Source organism: Eurytemora carolleeae, unplaced genomic scaffold (genome assembly GCF_000591075.1).
Source record: "Eurytemora carolleeae unplaced genomic scaffold, Eaff_2.0 scaffold1206, whole genome shotgun sequence".
Classification (NCBI taxonomy): Eukaryota; Metazoa; Arthropoda; class Copepoda; order Calanoida; family Temoridae; genus Eurytemora; species Eurytemora carolleeae.
In genome coordinates this window covers 27,501-48,655 of record NW_019397099.1, presented here as the reverse complement: position 1 = coordinate 48,655, position 21,155 = coordinate 27,501, and the positions used below count along the sequence as shown (strand labels likewise).

General features: G+C 32.4%; 2 protein-coding genes across 2 annotated transcripts; one reads left to right on the top strand and one right to left on the bottom strand.

Annotated features, from left to right (window-relative positions):
- The first annotated feature begins 5,085 nt into the window (after positions 1-5,085).
- On the top strand, positions 5,086-6,612 carry LOC111711834 (nipped-B-like protein B). Its single transcript, XM_023486293.1, has 4 exons — positions 5,086-5,214; positions 5,836-5,919; positions 6,007-6,191; positions 6,387-6,612. Exons 1-4 carry the CDS (start codon positions 5,086-5,088, stop codon positions 6,610-6,612), a joined length of 624 nt encoding a protein of 207 aa, XP_023342061.1.
- Positions 6,613-11,398: 4,786 nt separating this feature from the next.
- Positions 11,399-20,673, bottom strand: LOC111711832 (spindle pole body component 110). Its single transcript, XM_023486292.1, has 14 exons — positions 20,641-20,673; positions 19,651-20,104; positions 18,863-18,908; positions 17,892-18,329; positions 16,726-17,468; positions 16,579-16,635; positions 16,116-16,216; positions 15,961-16,038; positions 15,602-15,657; positions 15,082-15,144; positions 13,140-13,247; positions 12,678-12,755; positions 11,912-11,965; positions 11,399-11,525 (listed from the first exon to the last, which is right to left on the bottom strand). The coding sequence occupies exons 1-14, from the start codon at positions 20,644-20,646 to the stop codon at positions 11,438-11,440; spliced, it is 2,370 nt and encodes a 789-aa protein (XP_023342060.1). The 5' UTR covers positions 20,647-20,673; the 3' UTR covers positions 11,399-11,437.
- Positions 20,674-21,155: the final 482 nt, after the last annotated feature.

Genomic DNA, 21,155 nt, shown 5'->3' with positions numbered 1-21,155 from the left:
CATATGGAACTCTTTAATTTGTCACTTAAAGTTTCGTGGAAAGACCCTTTCGATCGGTAGAATTGTAAAAAACAGATATCAATCATTTGAATTTAAAGAAGGGTGCTAATTATGTAAAATAAAGCTAGTTCTCAGTATATATAAAAACTGTACCATTATTATACCTTGGAGAAAATAGATAATAAAACTTTAAACAAAAACCTATCATTGTTTTCACGCCGAGTCATGAGAAATATTTGGTATTCATTGATTCTTAAATATTGATACTTTTACTTGCTTATTGATATATAGTTATAATTTTATGCCTTGAAATGTTGCTTTCCATACAACCATCTTTTAATCGTACATCATTATGTCAAAACTAAAAAGTTTCGAAGATTTTCCTGTTTTTACTTGTGGATTTTCTAAAAATTGTGGAAATAGAACATTTAACATCTTTGCTTGTCTGGGTGTCTGTTTGTCCGTTTGTATCCAACGTCAAAATGTCTGAAACGATCACGCCCAAATTTAGATTGATACCTCGCTTTTGAAAACATTCTAGATTTCAATCTTTAAGGGACTAAATAAATATATTTATAAATTAACAAATGTTCCTTTCAATGTTCATCAAGAATGAATGAGATATCCTTTTTTGTCTAACTAAAAACTGATTATTATCAATTGGCTTCTCTATAAAAGTGACTTGATTCAGAAATAATCATATAATGCATGGAATTATTCATGTAACTGCACTTCTCAGATAGAAAAATAAAGATATCTTTCTTATTGTTACTAAAGATATAGATTTATAGGGTACCGTTGTGAATTAGACATAACATTCTTTAAATGTAGAATCCCTTAAGTCTGAAGTCTTGAGTCCAATCAAATTTAAGTATTTTAGTCTGATGTGTTTTCTTTACGTATATCATACACCATGCACAGATTAGAACTAAAGAATATATCCTGAAATAACTGCGAACCGCGCAGTCGGAGATTTCAACGACGAGAAAATGCGCGAATTTGCGTAAGTATTGGAGTAATATCAAAACTGCTACGCAATCAGGGTTAAAAGAAAAAGGAGGCTTAATAGGGGTTTTGTGAATTTTAACAAACGTAGTTTTTATTTAGATTTTTTAGAATTCTTGGTTTTTTGTTTATTGTAAACATCAATAAGATCTCAAAACACGGTTTTAATGTTTAAGAAACTCTTGGATTTAATCATAAGTTTATTGGAACTGATTTAGTCTTTTAAATCAACTAAGAAACAATCTTTTTAACTATTTATAACACTGCTATTTTGGTTCGCAGTGTTATTAAGTTTTTGGACATAAAATCTTCTCTTTATCGAGAAGTTTTAAGCCTTTTTAGATTTATTTTGTCCCGAGCCTTAGCAAGGGACAAAATAAATCTAAAAAGGCGAGAACCTTCGAGATATAGAGAAAATTTAAGTCCAAAAACTTTAGCTCGTCGTGCCAAAATAATAGTGTTATAGGTAATTTTATGTAACGTTTGTGTACTTTTCTTATTTCAATGGCTATTTCTAGATCAAATAAGCTTTGAAACAAATCAGGAGTAAAACTATAAAGATGATTTCAACTTTTTTTTCATTTCAATTGAAAAAAATATTTTGGAAATATCCTATTTTTTTGGAGAAAATCCGGGAATTCCAATCAAAACTTTTATTAAGATTATTACTTTATAGCACGTTTATTATGAAATTCACGATGAAGTGAGGAAGAATGATAAAGTACACAATAGTCTTATAAAATTTTTTACAAAATTACAGCAGAAACACTACGGGAAATTATGTATTCTTTTTTCTCGCTGATTTGTGTTTGAATTGATTAAATTAGTCTTGGTGATTGAAAATCACAGATTAATTAATTGTGATTGATTATATTTTCACTATTATACACCTAATCATGTAATTTTAAACAATAAAACCGTATCATAAAGGGATTCAGGTCGTCATTAAGTTTTTGCCATCGGCTATTTTGTCACTATATACGAGTCCATTTGCCTTTAATATTAAAATGAAACCGTACAGGGCAACCCATCATTTATTGGAGTTGATTGTATACTTTTTTACGTTTGTTAAAAGTATTTTGATAAATAAATTAAACTTGACGCGAAAAAGAAAGTTCCCCATATTGCGCGTTAATGTTTATAAATGCATTTACCTCAAACCAAAAACAGACAAGCAAAAACACAGACAAACATTGACAAACTGAATATAGACACACTAAAACACAGAAAAACATTGACAAACTGAATAAAGACAAACAAAAACACACCCAAACATTGACAAAATGAATATAGACAAACAAAAACACAGACAAACATTGACAAACTGAATATAGACAAACAAAAACACACCCAAATATTGACAATCTGAATATAGACAAACAAAAACACAAACAAACATTGACAAACTGAATATAGACGAACAAAAACACACCCAAACATTGACAAACTGAATATAGACAAACAAAAACACAGAAAAACATTGACTAACTGAATATAGACAAACAAAAACTCAGACAAACAGTTACAAACTAAATACAGACACACAAAAACACAGACAAAAACACATAAACTGAACATAGACAAATAGTATTTACTAAACATAGACGTTAATGAATTATCAAAAGACAGACAATAAAAAAACTATAGGGGGGGGGGTCAATTTGACCCCCCCCCCCTATAGTTTTTTTTACATAACTCAAAAAGTATTGGTCTGAGGCTGTTGAAATTTTCTGACTTTTCTTACATACCCAAAGCCCTCCCTTTAGGCCTAAAACCGGGCTTTAATACAAACTGCCTGAGTCCTCAGGCACACTGCCAGAATGACTGCTTTTGCCTGTAACAAACTAAATCTTTGTTTTGACCCACTTTCACTTGTCAGATTTTGATAAAATTTAGCTTTTTGGAAAGCCTATGACATAAGGAAACGGATTGCACAAGTTTTGCGAAACAAATGCAATTTTTTTGCAAACAACCGGTCTAAGGAAATTTGCACATTTTTAGTTTTTCTTGATTAAAAATCAGGTTATTTAAAATTTTACAAAAATTTTTGCATATTTGAAATGGCATGGTCAAGGGCTTTTCAAAAATGTATAATTTTTCATTTTTTGGACAAATTTTTTTTGCAAACATTTTTACTATATAACTGGATTTTGCGATAAAAAATTCAATTTTTGCAAATTTGCAATTTTTTTTGCAGATTCTAAAAGTAGAGCACAAGAGCTTTCTAATGATGTATCATTTGTCATATTTGGACATAAAACATGGTATTTAGAGGGGGGGGTCAAATTGCCCCCCCCCCCAGCATATCCTGGTTTTCAAGTACCCCAGCAGGGATAGGGTTAAATCAAATTAGAATACAAACAATAGAATAAACAGAAATGATAAAAGATAGAAAACCAAGAGAGGTTTATCAATGTCGTCTTTTCCACAACAGAATAAGATGAAAAGAAAGGGCTAAAAGACAAGGTTAAAGGGAAAAAACCCAGGAGAGGACACAATGTTGGCTTCTACATAATAATTGATGAAAGCAAAGGATAAAAATTAGAAACCGAAAAGAGGCTTATTAATGTCGTCTTATAAAAAACTGAATAAGATGGAAAGCGAAGGAAAATATAGAAAGAAAACCAAAAATAGGTGTATGAGTGCCGTCTTCCATAAAAATAGATTAAGATGAAAGGAGATGAGGGAAGTTTAGAGAGGGGATTAAATAGAAAAAAATGAATGTTGCTTTTCTAAAACTAAACAGTGAACTTGTAAGGCATCTTCAATAGCTTAAGGAAAAAAGGAAAGAATAAAAGATAAAAATAAAAAATTATGTTAGATATAAATATTAATGTTTACAGTCGGACAAATGTCCCCTTCAGAAAAATGGCGGCGTTCTGCAACTCTCGGACAAACGACGTAATGCAACAATTGGACAAACGGCGTACTGCAACTACAGAGTGTCCAACGAAACATGACAGTATGCAGGACGACTTAAATGTCGTCTTGATTTTTGATATAATTTGCTGTGTTTATTTGTCAACCTAATTTTAGAAGTAAATTTCTAGAGATAATAATCACAAAATTTCCCTTGTCCTGCCATTTCCAAAATGTGGTCTGCCTTTTTTGTGCTTTCAATATTGCCCGAGATATGAAGAATTTCGTTCAGATTTCGACAATTTTGCTTTTATTTAACAAAATTGAAATCTGAACCAAACTCTTTATATCTCCGGTAATATTGAAAGCACAAAAAACGCAGACCACTTTTTGGAAATGCCAGGGCTAGGAGAATTATGTGATAATTGTTTCAGGAATCCTACATGTTAAAGTAGATAGAAGACTAAAGGTCACAAATAAATTCAAATATCAAAGACGACCTTCAAGTCGTCTTCCTATTGTCATGTTCCGTGGGACACCCTGTATAAGACTAACGGCGCAATGCAACAATAGGACAATAGGCGTTCTGCAACTATCGGACAAATGTCTCGCCAGGGTTTTTCACAGTAGCCGGAATCTATCATATTTTAAAAACAAAAATAGCTGATAATATTGTGTCCATTGGTTTGCCATTGATCACTGCAGAACTTGTGTCAGTTTTTATATTGATAGCTAAGCTTGTGTTCATGTTGACATTGATTGCTGATAAGATTGTGTCCATTGGTTTGGCATTGATAGCTTAAGAGCTTCTTTCCGTTTTGACATTGACCTGGTAATATCGTATCCATTGGTTTGGCATTGCTCACTTAAGTGCTGTGTCCCTATTAACATTGATAGCTGACGAGTTGCACCTGGATTGATACAGTTCTGAAAGCAGTTTTACGAGTACGGTATTTACTAGACAAGATAAGGAAAAGATTCAATATTAAGACAAGAACCTAGATAAAGACAAAGGCCAAGATAATGACAAGGACCAAGATAAGAACTAGGACCAAGAAAAATACAAGAACTAAGATAAAGACAACTAACAAGATATGGACAAGGATCAAGATAAATACAAGGACCAAGAAAATGACAAGGACCAAGATAAGAACTAGGACCAAGATAAAGATAACTACCAAGATAAGGACAAGGACCAAGATAAATACAAGGACCAAGAAAATGACAAGGACCAAGATAAGAACTAGGACCAAGAAAAAGACAACTACCAAGATAAGGACAAGGACCAAGATAATGACAAGGACCAAGATAAAGACAAGGACCAAGAAAAGGACCAGGACCAAGATAAAGGCAAGAACCAAGATAAGAACTTAAGACCATGATAAAGACAAGAACCAATATAAGAACTTAAGACCATGATAAAGACACGAACCAAGATAAGGACAAGAACCAAGATAAAAGCAATAACCAAGATAAAGATAAGAACCAAGATAAGAACTTAAGACCATGATAAAGACAAGAACCAAGATAAGGACAAGAACCAAGATAAGGACAAGAACCAAGATAAGGTCAAGAACCAAGATAAGGACAAGGACCAAGATAAAGATAAGAACCAAGATAAGGACAAGAAGCAAGACAAGAACCAAGATAAGGACAAGAACTAAGATAAGTTCAGGGAGAAAGATAAAGACAAAAATAAGATAAGGAAAAGAACCAAGACAAGGACAAGGACAAAGACCAAGATAATGAAAAGAACCAAGATGAGGACAAGAACCAAGATTAGGGAAAGGACCAAGATAAGGACAAGAACCAAGATAGGACAAGAACCAAGATTAGGACAAGAACCAAGATTAGGACAAGAACCAAGATTAGGGAAAGGGCCAAGATGAACCAAGATAGGACAAGAATCAAGATTAGGACAAGAACCAAGAAAATGACAAGAACCAAGATAAGGACAAAAACTAAGATAAGGACAAGAACCAAGATAATGAGAAAGACCAAGATAAGAACAAAGATAAGGACAAGGACCAAGATAAGGACAAGGACCAAGATAAGGTCAAGGACCAAGATAAGGACAAGGACCAAGATAAGGACAATTGGACCAAAAAAATAACAATAACAAAAATAACGAGCTAAGATTAGGACAAGAACCAAGATAAAAACAAGGAAAAATATGAGGACAAGAACCAAGATAAGGTTAAGAGCCAAGATAAGGTTAAGAGCCAAGATAAGGACAAGAACCAAGATAAGGACAAGAACCAAGATAAGGACAAGAACCAAGATAAGGACAAGAACAAAGATAAAGACAATAATCAAGATAAGGACAAGTAACAAGAAAAGGACAAGAACCAAAATAAGGACAAGAACCATAATAAAGACAAGAACCAAGATAAATACAACAACCAAGATAAGGACAAGAACCAAGATAAAGACAACAACCAAGATAAGGACAAGAACCAAGATAAGGACAAGAACCAAGATAAAGACAAGAACCAAGATAAAGACAAGAACAAAGAGTAAAGCAAGAACCAAGATAAAGATAAGAACCAAGATAAGGACAAGAACCAAGATAAGGACAAGAACCAAGATAAAGACAAGAACCAAGATAAATACAAGAACCAAGATAAAGACAAGAACCAAGATAAGGATAAGAACCAAGATAAGGATAAGAACCTAGATAAGGATAAGAACCAAGATAAGGATAAGAACCAAGATAAGGACATGGACCAAGATAAAGACAAAAACTAATAAAAGGAAAAGAACCAAGACAAGGACAAGGACCAAGAGAAAGTCAAGGACCAAGATAAGGACAAGAACCAAGATAAGCACAAGAATAAAGATAAGCAAAAAGACCAGGATAAGGACAAGGCTTAAAAGGACAAGGACGAAGAGAAAGTCCTGGACAAGAAAACAAAATATTTCAGATTCTCATGAATGTAAAGAAAGTGGAAGAAACTCGTGTCTTCCTAGAGAAAGAAATTCAAGCTTTTGTAAAAATTCTTTAGAACTAAATGTTGGAATATCTCATAAAAAATCATTTTTTTTCTTTTTATAAAATGACTTTTTTAATGAAGTTAATTTGCTTCTAATTTTTTTTATTATTGTAACCTTTCAGGGAAGCTATCTATGATTATAATTCAAGCAAAATAAAGATCTAACAGTCTTGGCTTTTCTATACAGATGATATTAAACTTACGTGCTTTTTTCCTTTTACCTTTGGTTTTGTCTTGTTTGATTAAGATGTATTTCCTATTAAAAAGGTCTTCAAAAGAAAATGGCTACCTTTAGACACTTAATTCTCTAAGATTTTTTACGGTTCTCGTTCTAATACGACCGATGAAGAAAATATAGATTGGAGCAAACCTGAACCTGGGGGTTATAAACCTAACCCAGAAACTGATCTTGAACCTGAAACTTGTAAACCTCCGTCGCTCCCAACCGATCCTTCATCCATCTCCAGATCTAATCTTAAACCTATTCTAATCAACAAGAAGCTTAAACCTCAGACCCCAGGTACAGAATCTCCGAACATTGATTTCCCAAAATCCACGAAAATTCCAAGATCTCCCGGGAAGGGATCAATGGAATAGAGTAAACCAGTTGTTCCCCCCCAAACCTGTCAAGCCTGCAGTACACTTCAAACCAAAACAAACAGAAGAAGGGACAAAGGTCTTACAAAAAACTAGTCAAGGAAAAAAAGCATCATTTAATCTCATAAATAGGCGATTATTTGAAATTATAAAAAATGTGATAAATAAAGTATATTCACGTCTTTATTCAATTTTTGAGAGAATTTATTACATCTAATATTTCCCGTAGTAGGGCGATAAAATAGCTTTATTGACCTGCTATTAAATAAGTTGAGTAAAATTGAATAATTATAGCTACATATATATGTTATGTATAATATAGTTTTGCTGGAATTTTTACTTTATTTAGTTTGTTTCCAAGCAAAAAAGTAAAAATTGTAGCCAAAATATTGTTCACACTTAATAATACCCATTTACAATAACAAATTATATGCATCTAAAACTGGTTAATAATTACAACATTGCTTAAATGTAAATAGACAATCATGCTATTTTTTTCATACAAATAGTCAATTAAATCATGTCAACTATTTAACACTATTATTATGGTCCGCAGTGTTAATTTTCTTTTTATCGAGAAGGTTTAAGTCTTTTTAGATTTAAAGTAGTCTGGAGCTTAAGCGAGGGATAAAATATAATCTAAAAAGACGAGAATCTTCGAGAAAAAGTGAAAATTTTATTCCAAAAACTTTACAGTACTTTGTGACAAAATAATAGTGATTATAGATAATTTATGAAACGTTTGTGTACTTGTCTTATTGCAATGGCTATTTTTAGATGAAAAAAGCTTTTAATATAAAAAGCTAATTTTCAATTTTTCCATTTAAATTTTAAAAAATATTTTGGAAATATCCACAATTTTTTGGAAAAATTCTGGAAACTAATCAAAACTTTATAGCTTATAACACGTTCATAATATAATTCACTATGAAGTGAGTAAGAATGACAACGTACACAATAGTTTCATAAAATCATAAACAATGAAAATGTTCATTGAACATAGTTGATATTTCAGTTAGATAATTGAGATTAAATCATATCATTACTAAATTTTTCTTCATGAATTTATACAAATATTGTTTCATTGCTCATTACATATATACAATACATACAGGATTAAACTTCAGAGACGACTGTAGGGAAACTATTTTAGTCTTTTTCCTTACATTGCTGATACCCTGCAACTGCAGACTAATTTCTTACTTCGCCAAATCGTTTTGCATAATATTAAAAAATATGTATAAGAAAACTAACCTGAGTTTAAGGTCGTCATTAAAGATTTTTCATTTTTTGGTATCCCTGTATAATTTATGTCGAGAAATTTAACATTGAATTTTAACCACAATGTTTGCTTACAACAATAAATGAAAAAAAGGGAATATTGAGAATTAACTGCAGTTACATTATAATTAAAAAGAACTCTAATGTATAGTTAAATTGTTAAAGTTTAGAGTGTAAGGATAGAGGTGTAGTAAAAAAAATAATATTCATTTTAACTTGGATTTTGTCATCATTGTTAAATATTGTGTTTTTTTCATATTAAATATTCTTAGACTAAGTCATTAGACTACATTTTGTTATTTTAATATGTATTAATTTCTATTTTTACATTAATTACCCATTTATCAAATGAATTAAAATTTAATTTAATAAATTTAAAACGATTTTATTCTTATCTCGGAACTTTTTAAAAATTGTAATCACACAATATGATATTAAGCACAATAGCATAACTGCATCATTGCATGGTATTTAAACAATAAGTTTTTTTGTAATGATATGGAAAATATATTAGAATTAAATAATATTAATCTGTTCAATCAATGTTTTGAGTTTTTTTCTAAGAATAACCGATTGGATATATCTATATAACCTCAAAAGTTAAAGTAAAATGTTGAATGTCAACTTCAAATTTTGCATTTTGAATTTTAACTTCTGAGACTAAAATGACATCCAAATAGCAAGGAACAAAATAGGAGAATTTAGACGTTTTGGGGAATTCTCATTATTTACAATTTAATTCTGAGACACCCTATAAAAAAGCGTGCTTGAGATTATTGCTCATTATTTGTTTACTAATATTTCAGCCAACAGTTTGATCATTGTTTCAACTGTGCTGGTGTTTACAAACGGAATGGTTTGCTAAGAGCGTCCTCCCAAGGTCTTTTCTTTTTACCCTGTTTCAAAGTAGATCATAAATGTCGTCTTTCATAATATCATTATCTAATTTTAATTTTGTAGCATGTTCGATTGACTAGGGTACCTGTAAAGCTTTATCTGATGCATAGATGAGTGGGATACCCTAGTTTTTCAAACTAAAAATTAGGTATTTTTAACTGGGCATTCTCTTTTAAAGTGACTATTTCATTCCTGTTTAGAAACAATGAAGAATAGAAATTTGTAGTTTAGAGATACGACGATATCTTCCACTTTATTGATGAGATCAAAACCTATAGAGTATCATTGTGAATCTTGCATGTCCTTCTGCAATTATCAGATACCTTGTTGTTACAACAACAATTCAAAGTCATTTAAAGAACGTATTTATGATCTTTATTCCTGGAGTACAAGGGCTGGCAGTACAGTACACTAAACGTTTAAAGAACGTATTTATGATCTATATTCCTGAAGTACAAGGGCTGGCAGTACAGTACACTGAACGTTTAAAGAACGTATTTATGATCTATATTCCTGAAGTACAAGGGCTGGCAGTACAGTACACTGAACGTTTAAAGAACGTATTTATGATCTATATTCCTGAAGTACAAGGGCTGGCAGTACAGTACACTGAACGTTTAAAGAACGTATTTATGATCTATATTCCTNTGGTTTAAGGAATGTTCTAGAATCTACCTGGAAGAAGATGGTTTAAGGAATGTGCTAGAATCTACCTGGAAGAAGATGTTTAAGGAATGTTCTAGAATCTACCTGGAAGAAGATGGTTTAAGGAATATTCTAGAATCTACTTGGAAGAAGATGGTTTAAGGAATGTTCTAGAATCTACTTGGAAGAAGATGGTTTAAGGAATGTTCTAGAATCTACTTGGAAGAAGATGGTTTAATGAATATTCTATAATCTACCTGAAAGAAGATAGTTTAAGAAATGTTCTAGAATCTACCTGGAAAAAGATTGTTTAAGAAATGTTCTAGAATCTACCTAGAAGAAGATGGTTTAAGAAATGTTCTAGAATCTACTTGGAAGAAGATGGTTTAATGAATATTCTAGAATCTACCTGGAAGAAGATGGTTTAAGGAATGTTCAAGAATCTACTTGGAAGAAGATGGTTTATGGAATGTTCTAGAATCTACCTGGAAGAAGATGGTTTAAGGAATGTTCTAGAATCTACCTGGAAGAAGATGGATTGATGAATGTTCAAGAATCTACCTAGTAGAAGATGGTTTAAGAAATGTTCTAGAATCTACCTGGAAGAAGATAGTTTAAGGAATATTCTAGAATCTACCTGGAAGAAGATGGTTTAAGGAATATTCTAGAATCTACCTGGAAGAATAATGTTTAAGGAATGTTCTAGAATCTACCTGGAAGAAAATGGTTAAAGGAATGTTCTAGAATCTACCTGGAAGAACTTAAGAAGATTGTTTAAGGAATGTTCTAGAATCTACCTGGAAGAAGATGGTTTAAGGAATGTTCTCAAATCTACCTGGAAGAAGATGGTTTAAGGAATATTCTAGAATCTACCTGGAAGAAGATGGTTTCAGGAATGTTCTAGAATCTACCTTGAAGAAGATGGTTTAAGGAATGTTCAAGAATCTACTTGGAAGAAGATGGTTTGAGGAATGTTCAAGAATCTACTTGGAAGAAGATGGTTTGAGGAATGTTCAAGAATCTACCTAGTAGAAGATGGTTTAAGAAAAGTTCTAGAATCTACCTGGAAGAAGATGGTTTAAGGAATATTCTAGAATTATGGTTTAAGGAATGTTCTAGAATCTACCTGGAAGAAGATGGTTTAAGGAATATTCTAGAATCTACCTGGAAGAAGATGGTTTAAGGAATGTTCTCGAACCCCTTCTACTGGAAGCTGAAGAGATAACAGAGTCAGCCACGTGGATGTTTCTACAGTAGAAATTATCAGGGCTTGTGTATTACATTTTACATGGTATTACCGTATAAATCTATAATTTAAAATTCAATAAAAAATGCTAAACTGAATTTAAAGTATCAGATAGAATTTATTCTATAATCTTTAATATTAATTTACGCAAAGTTAGTTCTTTCTAAACGATCTCACCAAATTCCTTACAACTCATGTAATATTAAACGCTCTCAAAAAGCAGACCACATTTAGGAAATGCCAAGACTAGGGGTATTTAGTAATTTATGTTTACTAATAAATTTCTCAAATTATTTCAAGGATCAAAGACGACCTTAGATTCGTCTTGCTACTGTCATATTTCGTGGGACACTCTGTATTATAATTTTTATTAATAAATCCTAGTTACCCCTCTGATGTTTTTTCCATGACTTCTTCCAGTTTTGAATCCCACACGTAGACCCTAAACACACATATATATAAACATTTTTTGGTACTTTTCGAGTAAATATTCCTCAAACAGTCGAAATTTGTGTCTACAAATGATTTTACCTATGACCAAGAAATGTTTTAAAATGCATCAAAAGATTTGAGGTTTAATGTCTTTGGAAAGGAGACAAAATTACTTTACACACGCAGCTCTGATATGTAGTACCGTAGATTAATTACAATAACAAATAGGACATTTTATGTCGTCCTTTCAAGATTTATGTGTGTTTCATTCACATTAACCTTGAGGTAGAAGGTGTTATGAGAGCCTGTTATACGCCGACTACGTGTAACTTCAACAAAAAACATATAAATCTTAAAAAGACGAGATATAGTGTCCTATCTTTTATTTTAATTAATCATTGTGTTGTACTTTCCATGACCATATAATGTAAAAAATGTACAGTATTGATCTGACCTGTTGTCAACTAAAAGCTTGTCGTACTGTAGGAAGCATGTTGCCAAATGTACAGTATTGATCTGACCTGTTGTCAACTAAAAGCTTGTCGTACTGTAGGAAGCATGTTGCCAAATGTACAGTATTGATCTGACCTGTTGTCAACTAAAAGCTTGTCGTACTGTAGGAAGCATGTTGCCAAATGTACAGTATTGATCTGACCTGTTGTGAACTTAAAGCTTGTCGTACTGTAGGAAGCATGTTGCTAAATGTACAGTATTGATATGACCTGTTGTCAACTAAAAGCTTGTCGTACTGTAGGAAGCATGTTGCTTGCGGATTAATTCTCTTTGCTTGTCTCATGAACCTAAATTCAAAATTTACCAAATTATTTTTTTTAAATACTCTCTTTGTCTTGTCATTCAACGCGGGATGCGCGTAACTCCTCAGGACTTCTGCCTCAGGGTTGTGAACGAAAACCCCTAAATCTTGAAAAGACGACATCTAGTGTTTTATCTGTATAGTTATAAATCTATGGAAATAATATAAAAGCCATCTTCGCGCTTTCTTTTAATCATAAAGTCCTTAGAGGATTTTCTTACTTTAACTGTTCTAACTGATATCTCTGCAAACGTCCAATATTGTACATTGTCAATTCCAAATTACAGTGCAGCGTTAACCATGAAATGTAAGAGACTATATTTAACCATGAATTTAAGAAACAAGAATAATTTTTAGTGTGTAACTTTACCTGTTTAGGTTAAGACGACTTTCCCTGACCGCTTTACTGAGATCTTCTGTAATGTAAATGCTACTGTTCTTTAGAACAGCTGATCTTCGTAGCACAGCTTCACGTTCTCTGATAGAGAACAAAAACATATAAAATAGTTCCTGGTTTATAAAATAAGAAAATAAGTGTGTGTTAAATAAACGTATCATTCTTGCGAAAAATGATACAGGGTGTCCCAATAAACATGGGAATTCAGTGACGAATTCGATATCTTCTTTTTAGATAATTCTTTGATTTAGTATAGTGATACCAACTGAGAAAGCCGTCATCTGTAAGAGTTTCGTCTGCTATGTTTACATTTTGTTTGTTTATGTTTTGACTGAATACCGTTGTACAATTAGTAAAACAAGAAAATTGCAGTATAAAAACAGAGTAAACTTGTCCGTCTTCAATGTTCATCTTGCGGAGACATTACAGACACATCTTTACAGTCTTTTACCCTTTTCATAAAATAAACTCTAGCAGACATATTAATATTATGGCTTTTGAAATTAGGTATTACAATGCTAATTCATAACAAAGACGATATCGAATTCGTCACTGAATTCCCATGTTTTTTGGGACACCCTGTAATTAAGATAATTTTTAGATTTTTCTTTTGGATAATTCTTTGCTGGTGTCGAGCAATAATATTTCAATACTTTTATTCAGCATTTTTTGTAAAAAAAACATTTTACCTTTAATACTTTTTAATGATATAAGTATCAAACTTCGAAAAAAAAAATCTGATTTTTCTATGGCAAATTTTTAAAGTCGTCTGAATAACTTGGTCCCTGTTTAATATATCCAGCTCAAAATTCACAAACATAGCTTAGCTAATGTCAGTTGTAAAATACAAGTTTGTTTTTAAAAATAATAGAAATTTTCAAGAATAAATATTTTTTCATTTTACTTAAAGGGATCCTCCATGCAAAGATGACGATGCCCGATTTTAAAGGTTCCTTAGTCAATCCTTTATCTGATCAATAACAAGAAAGATATTGTAGTTTTTCTAGGTTTCTATATCTGTGCAACTCAATGCTGTAGACCTTAGATATTTCAAACTATGAATTCTGGTAGATAAAAGAATCTAAGTTTAAGATATCAAAGGTTTACACCATCATCAGGTGGAAAAATATATGTATTAGAAAATCAGAGTTTGTTACAAAGACTCAATTCCTTTGCAAATTATAACTTTTGAACTGTGCAGTAAAGCACACTGGACAGTAGATCACAGTGGACAGTAGATCACACTGTACAGTAGATCACACTGGACAGTAGATCACACTGGACAGTACATCACATTGGACAGTAGATCACACACTGGACAGTAGATCACAATGGACAGTAGATCACACTGGACAGTAGAACAGTAGATCACACTGGACAGTAGATCACACTGGACAGTAGATCACAATGGACAGTAGATCACACTGGACAGTAGATCACACTGGACAGTAGATCACACTGGACAGTAGATCACACTGGACAGTAGATCACACTGGACAGTAGATCACACCGGACAGTAAATCAATTTTCCAAATTATCTTAATGGTTGTGAATCGCGCATTGTAATCTTTGCATGGACGGTCACTTGAAATTACAGTCCCTTTAAAACACATGCCTGATTCACAACGGTACCATTTGATAGATTATGGACATGATATTGTCGTTTTCTACCTTGTAAAGTCTTTGATTATAAAATTTGTTCTTCATTGTTTCTTCAACCAGAAACACGCATATTGTATAGAGATACAATAATTAAAAATAATCAATATTCAAAAAGAGAAACATTGATCAGACAAAGCTTTTATGGGTACCGTCGTGAATGAGACATTAGACTCTATGCATGGAGATTTACTTGAAAAATATAATTATGAATAATTTGTTTTCTCTGATAAATTCAAGTTTTAGTCGCACTTACTTATAGGTCTGGAAGGTAACTGATACAGGTCTGGCACCTCCAACTCCAGGCCCTGTTTCAACCCTTTTAAAGTTTGAAATGATATTGCAATTTTGTATACCAATATCTCATTCAAATAATAATAAAAATAATATAAAGTTGTCTTGGCTAACATTTAATTTGAAGACAAATAAAAACTGACAAACAAATTTTGAATTTTATGACTATTAATGAATTGCAAATGTTTTCTGACCTTTTTTATTATCTAAAAATGTAGAAAAGGTCGTTAACGATCGTTAACATAGGGTTGTCGTTAACGATAGTTAAAATTTAAAAACGACCTACCTTCGTTAAAGAAACGACGAATAAAAATAGAAAAACAGGTTCTTCGTTTTTCTGATTTTAAAAACTATATTTTTCAAAAACGATCGCTTTTAAAACGACCGTTTCGTTTTTCGTTTCTTCTTCGTCGTTTAGAAACACAAAACGAATGTTTTTCAAAAAAGTGGAAACGATCCAACCCTATCAGTATGTTGCCTACCTTGATACACTTGTAAGGAATATATCTCTATGGAACCCGAGCTTGTTGGTTAAAATCTATCATGTTTGTTTACCAATAAGAGTCAAAAAAATGATTTTGTACTCATTGCACTAATTAGATGTAAAAATAATACAGAATTGTAAGCAATGAGTCTTTGTCACAAACTCTAATTTTCGAATACCTATATCTTTGAAACCCATGGACCAGATATTTCAAACTATGAATTCTGTCAGATCAATGAGTCTAACTTTAAAATATCAAAGTTTAGTAACATCAGTTTGCAAAGATGTAAGTGTGTGAAAATTTGAGTTTGCAGCAAAGACTCAATTCCTTTCCTCCATATATTGGTGAATGCCTTCCTGTGATATTTGTGTGACAAGATCTTCATTAGTTTCAGTTGGTTGCTCCATCAGTCCATAGAACAGTAGATTGTTCCTCTTCATAGAATAATATAGTTCAAAAATTGTTTAAAAATTGTTTAAAAATTGTTTTTTTTAAAGTTTAGAACGTTCACCTTGGTTTGTTCAAACTCGTACATTTTTTCATTGATAGCAGACACACGCTTGGACAGCTGGTTCACCGTGTCTTTTATGTCCAGGTCTAGCGTGCTTTCACCTAAAAAATTGTACATTGGGAATATATAAAAGAGCTACTTTGAATTATTATCTTATTTCTAATTGACGTTTTTTTATATTTCTATTTGTACATGTTATACGGTTAGGTTTTATTAGGAATTAACTTAAAAGTTCCTTTTGAAAGGGGCAATTAAATTCTTATTGCAATTCTTATTATTAATGAATTCCATCTCTGATTAACTAAACTATACTCATGCAAAAAGTTGTATTGCACCTGTTTTTTGGCAAACCCTGTCAATTATAAAATTGTGATATCCAAAGAAAAGAGTATTAATTTGTAAACTTTTATATTGTTTAATGTAATTTTGCTTTAGACAAATATAAATGATGAATATAAGTTACCATTGCCTTGCAGTGTTGTTTGATTCAATTGATCCTTGAGTTGAGCAGCAGTGGATTCTGTGTTAAATTACATTTGGCTTTAAATTTTACTTTTCAAAGATTTTAGATATTTTTTTAACATAGAAATAAATCAATAAAAGTAATTTCCTAGTTTCTGCTCTAAGTTAACACTGATGCCATCCAACGCCTCTTTGATTTCTTGAATTTTTGATTGATTTAATGTTGTTTTTTTACACAAGGATTGGTTTATTTCTTCCAATTTTTCATTAAACTCCTCCTGGAGAGTGCTTGAGACCTCCTTGTTAACGATCATTTGAGAAATAAATTCTTCTCTTAAATCAGACATGCTCTGGGAGTGGGTTTTATTCATACTATTGTGTTTCTCAACTACGGTGTTAGAAACACTTTCCAGACGCTTCTCTAATCGTTTGATGGCATTATCTTGTATTTCAAGTTTGGTTGCGATCTGATTATAGTTTTCCAGCCTAGCATCTTCACTGTCTTTAGCGTCACTTTGAACAATATCATTCAGATCTTTCACATTTTGCAGCTCACGCTTGAAATCCTCAAATGCAGCTTCCTGACACTTTCTAAGCTCTTCAATTGCTTTGTTTTGTTTCTTTATAATGGCATAATTCTCTTGTTTAGCCATTTCCAAATTATTCAGTAGATTAGAGACAGCATCTCTATTCTCCAGTGATATTTTATCAAGGTTTGAAGTCATACCTTGGATATATTTATCATGCATAGTTGTAATTTCTTTCAATTCATTATTTCTTTGAACTAGATCTATGTTTGAGCTTTCTGCCTTGGAACTATTTTCACAACTTATCTCATGGATTGATGCCTTGAGAGATTTAATATTCTCCTCTGCTTCTTTCTTAATTCTCCTGGGACCAGATTTAATGAATGGTGAAAATTAATGAATGACAAAGTTGAACCGAGTGGACAAAGTTGAACAGCATAGACAAAGTTGAACCACGAAGACAAAGTTGAACTGTTTAGATGAAGTTAAACCGCCTAGACAGAGTTTACCATCTTCTCTGCAACTTGAACCGGGACACAAAAGAAATGGTTTATCTACATATATATACAGACACGCACAGTTATCTAAAGCCAACTAGTGCTTTTAAATGTAAATGTCTGAAATAGTGAAAAAGTGTAAGTAAGTGAGTTTGTGATGTAAAATTAAAGACCTAACCGGTTCCAAACTGCAAATTTGATCCTGTCTTTAAATGCAACTTTCCAATGAGAAGAGGTTTGACTACGTCTACGAGGTTCAACCACCTCTGTCTATTCATTAAATCTGGTTCCTGGTTTCCAGCTCAGTCTCTGCAATATTTTTGCTGATCTTACGGATATTTTCTTCTTGATCCTTGCTGAAACTAGTAAACCGTTCTTCTTGCTCGGTTCGGAGCTGATTAACCGTGTTTTCATGATTTAATTTCAGATCTTTGATATTACCCTCGATTACTTGAAAAACGCCTGTAATGGCATCACCAAGGGAAGTTGGGGTTAGTAGCTTATGCTTAGATTCTATTGAATGATACCCATTCGATCCTCGTCGAAGGTTCTGGAAACTCTTCTTTGATGACCATTTCAGTCCAGCACTGTGACAGCGGTCACTCTCATTTCCTAGTGAGTCAAGATCATCATTGGAGTTCTCTTCTTCCCTGTCATCTGGTTCAGGTTCATCTTCAGTCTCCAGATGTTCAATGTACACTTCCTCATGACTTTCTTTGCCAGCTTGTCTGATAAAAGAAAAAAGTAATCTTTCCTTTCTTTATCATTTAGCCCTAAAAAGGCTTAGAGGAGGGGTATTCATAGACCCCCACCCCTTTACGATTTTTCTGAATAGTGGTTTAAATTTTGACTTTTTTAAAACGTTATTGTAGTGCATGTGCTGGTTTGCTACATAGTTATCGAAATGACACTGGGACTAGACGCTTAATAAAAAATTATAGCCCAAAACGTCTTAAAAATTTATTGACGAGCTTCAAAGCCTAAACTTAAAAAATAGACATAGAAACATGCGCCACATGTATAATGGTTGTCAAACGTGAAAAAAATCTTTTACACTTTCACTGCATTTTTTAGACCTCCTTAGCACCTAAACCATTACATGAACTGATTTTGTCAAAATGGTCTATTAACAAAAAATACGTTGCAGGCCTTTTTGTAGGAGGAGGGGGGGGGGGGCTGGCTCAATTACCTCCAGAGCCCCAATTCCTCTCCCTGACCCCTATTTATCTAGGGTTTAATTTAACAGAGTGTATTTTTATACCTAACAGAGTGTATTTCTGATGAACATGTAGAATACCCGGTGCTTCCTAGAAAAGACATAAATACAAACCATCATTAAATGTGTATTTTAGATTTAGTCCTGTAAAATATCATTGTGTTCTCAATGTTAAAAAGGGTTTTCTCTTTGCATATCAAAATGATAGCTATAGTTCATTAATTAATTCATCAAAAAGGCTTAACTTTGCCATATAAACGTAAAATCTTTTGCTATTCAAATCATTCTATTTTTATTCTAAAAGTTTTACTAGAATCATTCAAAGTTTTATAAAATTTTTCAAAGATTAATGCGATTCTGTCAAAGATTTATGAGATTTTACCAAGTTTTATGAGATTCTATCAAAGTTTTATGAGATTCTATCAAAGTTTTTTGAGATTCTATCAAAGTTTTATGCGATTCTATCAAAGTTTTATGAGATTCTATCAAAGTTTTATGAGGTTCTATCAAAGTTTTGTGAGATTCTATCAGAGGTCTGTGAGATTCTACCAAGAGTTTATATCAAAGTTGTATTAGATAATCTAAAGATTATGTTATCCTTCAAAGTTTTATGAGATTCTATCAAAGTTTTGTGAGATTCTATCAAAGTTTTATGAGGTTCTATCAAAGTTTTGTGAGATTCTAAAAAAAAAAAATTAAAATGTTATTAAGAGATCCTTTAAAATCAGTATTTCTTGAATTTTTTTCCGAGTTTTTGATATAGATAGAACTGCTAATTCGATAGTTTAACAACGTTGATTGAATTTCTTCCAATTTATAACAAGAAATCCTACCAGAAGAGCATCTTCTAGTGCTAACATGTGGATCAGGGGAGGGACAGTTGGATCCCTCAACTTCATCAGCAGGACAGTATTGTAGGATTTTATCAGGGGAGGGACAGTTGGATCCCTCAACTTCATCAGCAGGACAGTATTGTAGGATTTTATCAGGGGAGGGACAGTTGGATCCCTCAACTTCATCAGCAGGACAGTATTGTAGGATTTTATCAGGGAAGGGACAGTTGGATCCCTCAACTTCATCAGTAGGACAGTATTGTAGGATTTTATCAGGGAAGGGACAGTTGGATCCCTCAACTTCATCAGCAGGACAGTATAGTAGGATTTTATCAGGGGATGGACAGTTGGATCCCTCAACTTCATCAGCAGGACAGTATTGTAGGATTTTAGTTTCAGCAAAATTCATCTCCAAGTTAGGATTTTCATCCGACTGATCCATCTTCACCGTTTCCTTAGAATAATAAAATATATTCATCTATCTATAGCAATTTAACCATAAACAACCTGGGGGGGGGGCGTGTTTGACACCCCTCCCCCCTACTCTAGCTTTTTTGCTAAGCACTCTCATTTTTGATACTATCATCACCGTGAAATGTTTTTACTTTTAATGAGAAGAAATTTAACGGATTTTTGTAAAGAAAAAATTTTAATGCATAGGGTAGGGTACAGGGCGGTAAAAAGTCCAGTTCGTGTAAAAAGTCAAGTTGTGATTAGAAACTAAAAACCGATGTTAAAACTATATTTTTGAAAAGCCCTTGAAAAATGTAGAAACATGTGTCACATCTTAATATTAAAAAAAAAAAAATGTTATCCTTATTTTGGCACTTTTTCAACCCACCCTAAAAATTACCGGTTTTATTTTTTTCAGTAAGCTGGCCTTGAAAAATTGGGCTATGAACGTGCATTTCAACCCTATTTCTAGGGGGGGGGGGGCTACACATAGTTTCAGACCCCCCAGCCTTTTTAGGGTTAAGCAAAATAACTTACCACCATTTTTGAAATTTTGCTTCGACTAACTTGTAAATCTGAAATATTGAGGTTCAGCTGAAAGGTAGTGTCTAATGATTTCAAAAAAGGACGTCACATTACTTTATTATGACTTGCAACTTGCAAGAGAAAATTAAATATTTGAATTATTAAAACATATCATCTCATAAAACTCATAACTTAATTTTGATTCAAGTGAATTTAAAACTTAATCAAACACTAAATTTCAAACCTCTTTATCTTTGCAACCTGATAACTCAGACTTAGATTAATATATCTAAGGTTTACGCCTTTAAGTTGCATTGGTTTAAGTTTTAGAAAATTAAACTGTTGAGTTTCTTTAATGAACCCTTTCTTAAAATTAAAATTAAGGAATTGTAACTTTTAGAAATAATATCCCAATAGTCTGACTGTCTGAGCCAGACTGAGGCCCATATAGGGTTCAATATCAAGGTTAAAATTGTTAACTTTGTTTTGGAAAATAAACTTTAAAAACCTATATTTACTCTGTCAAT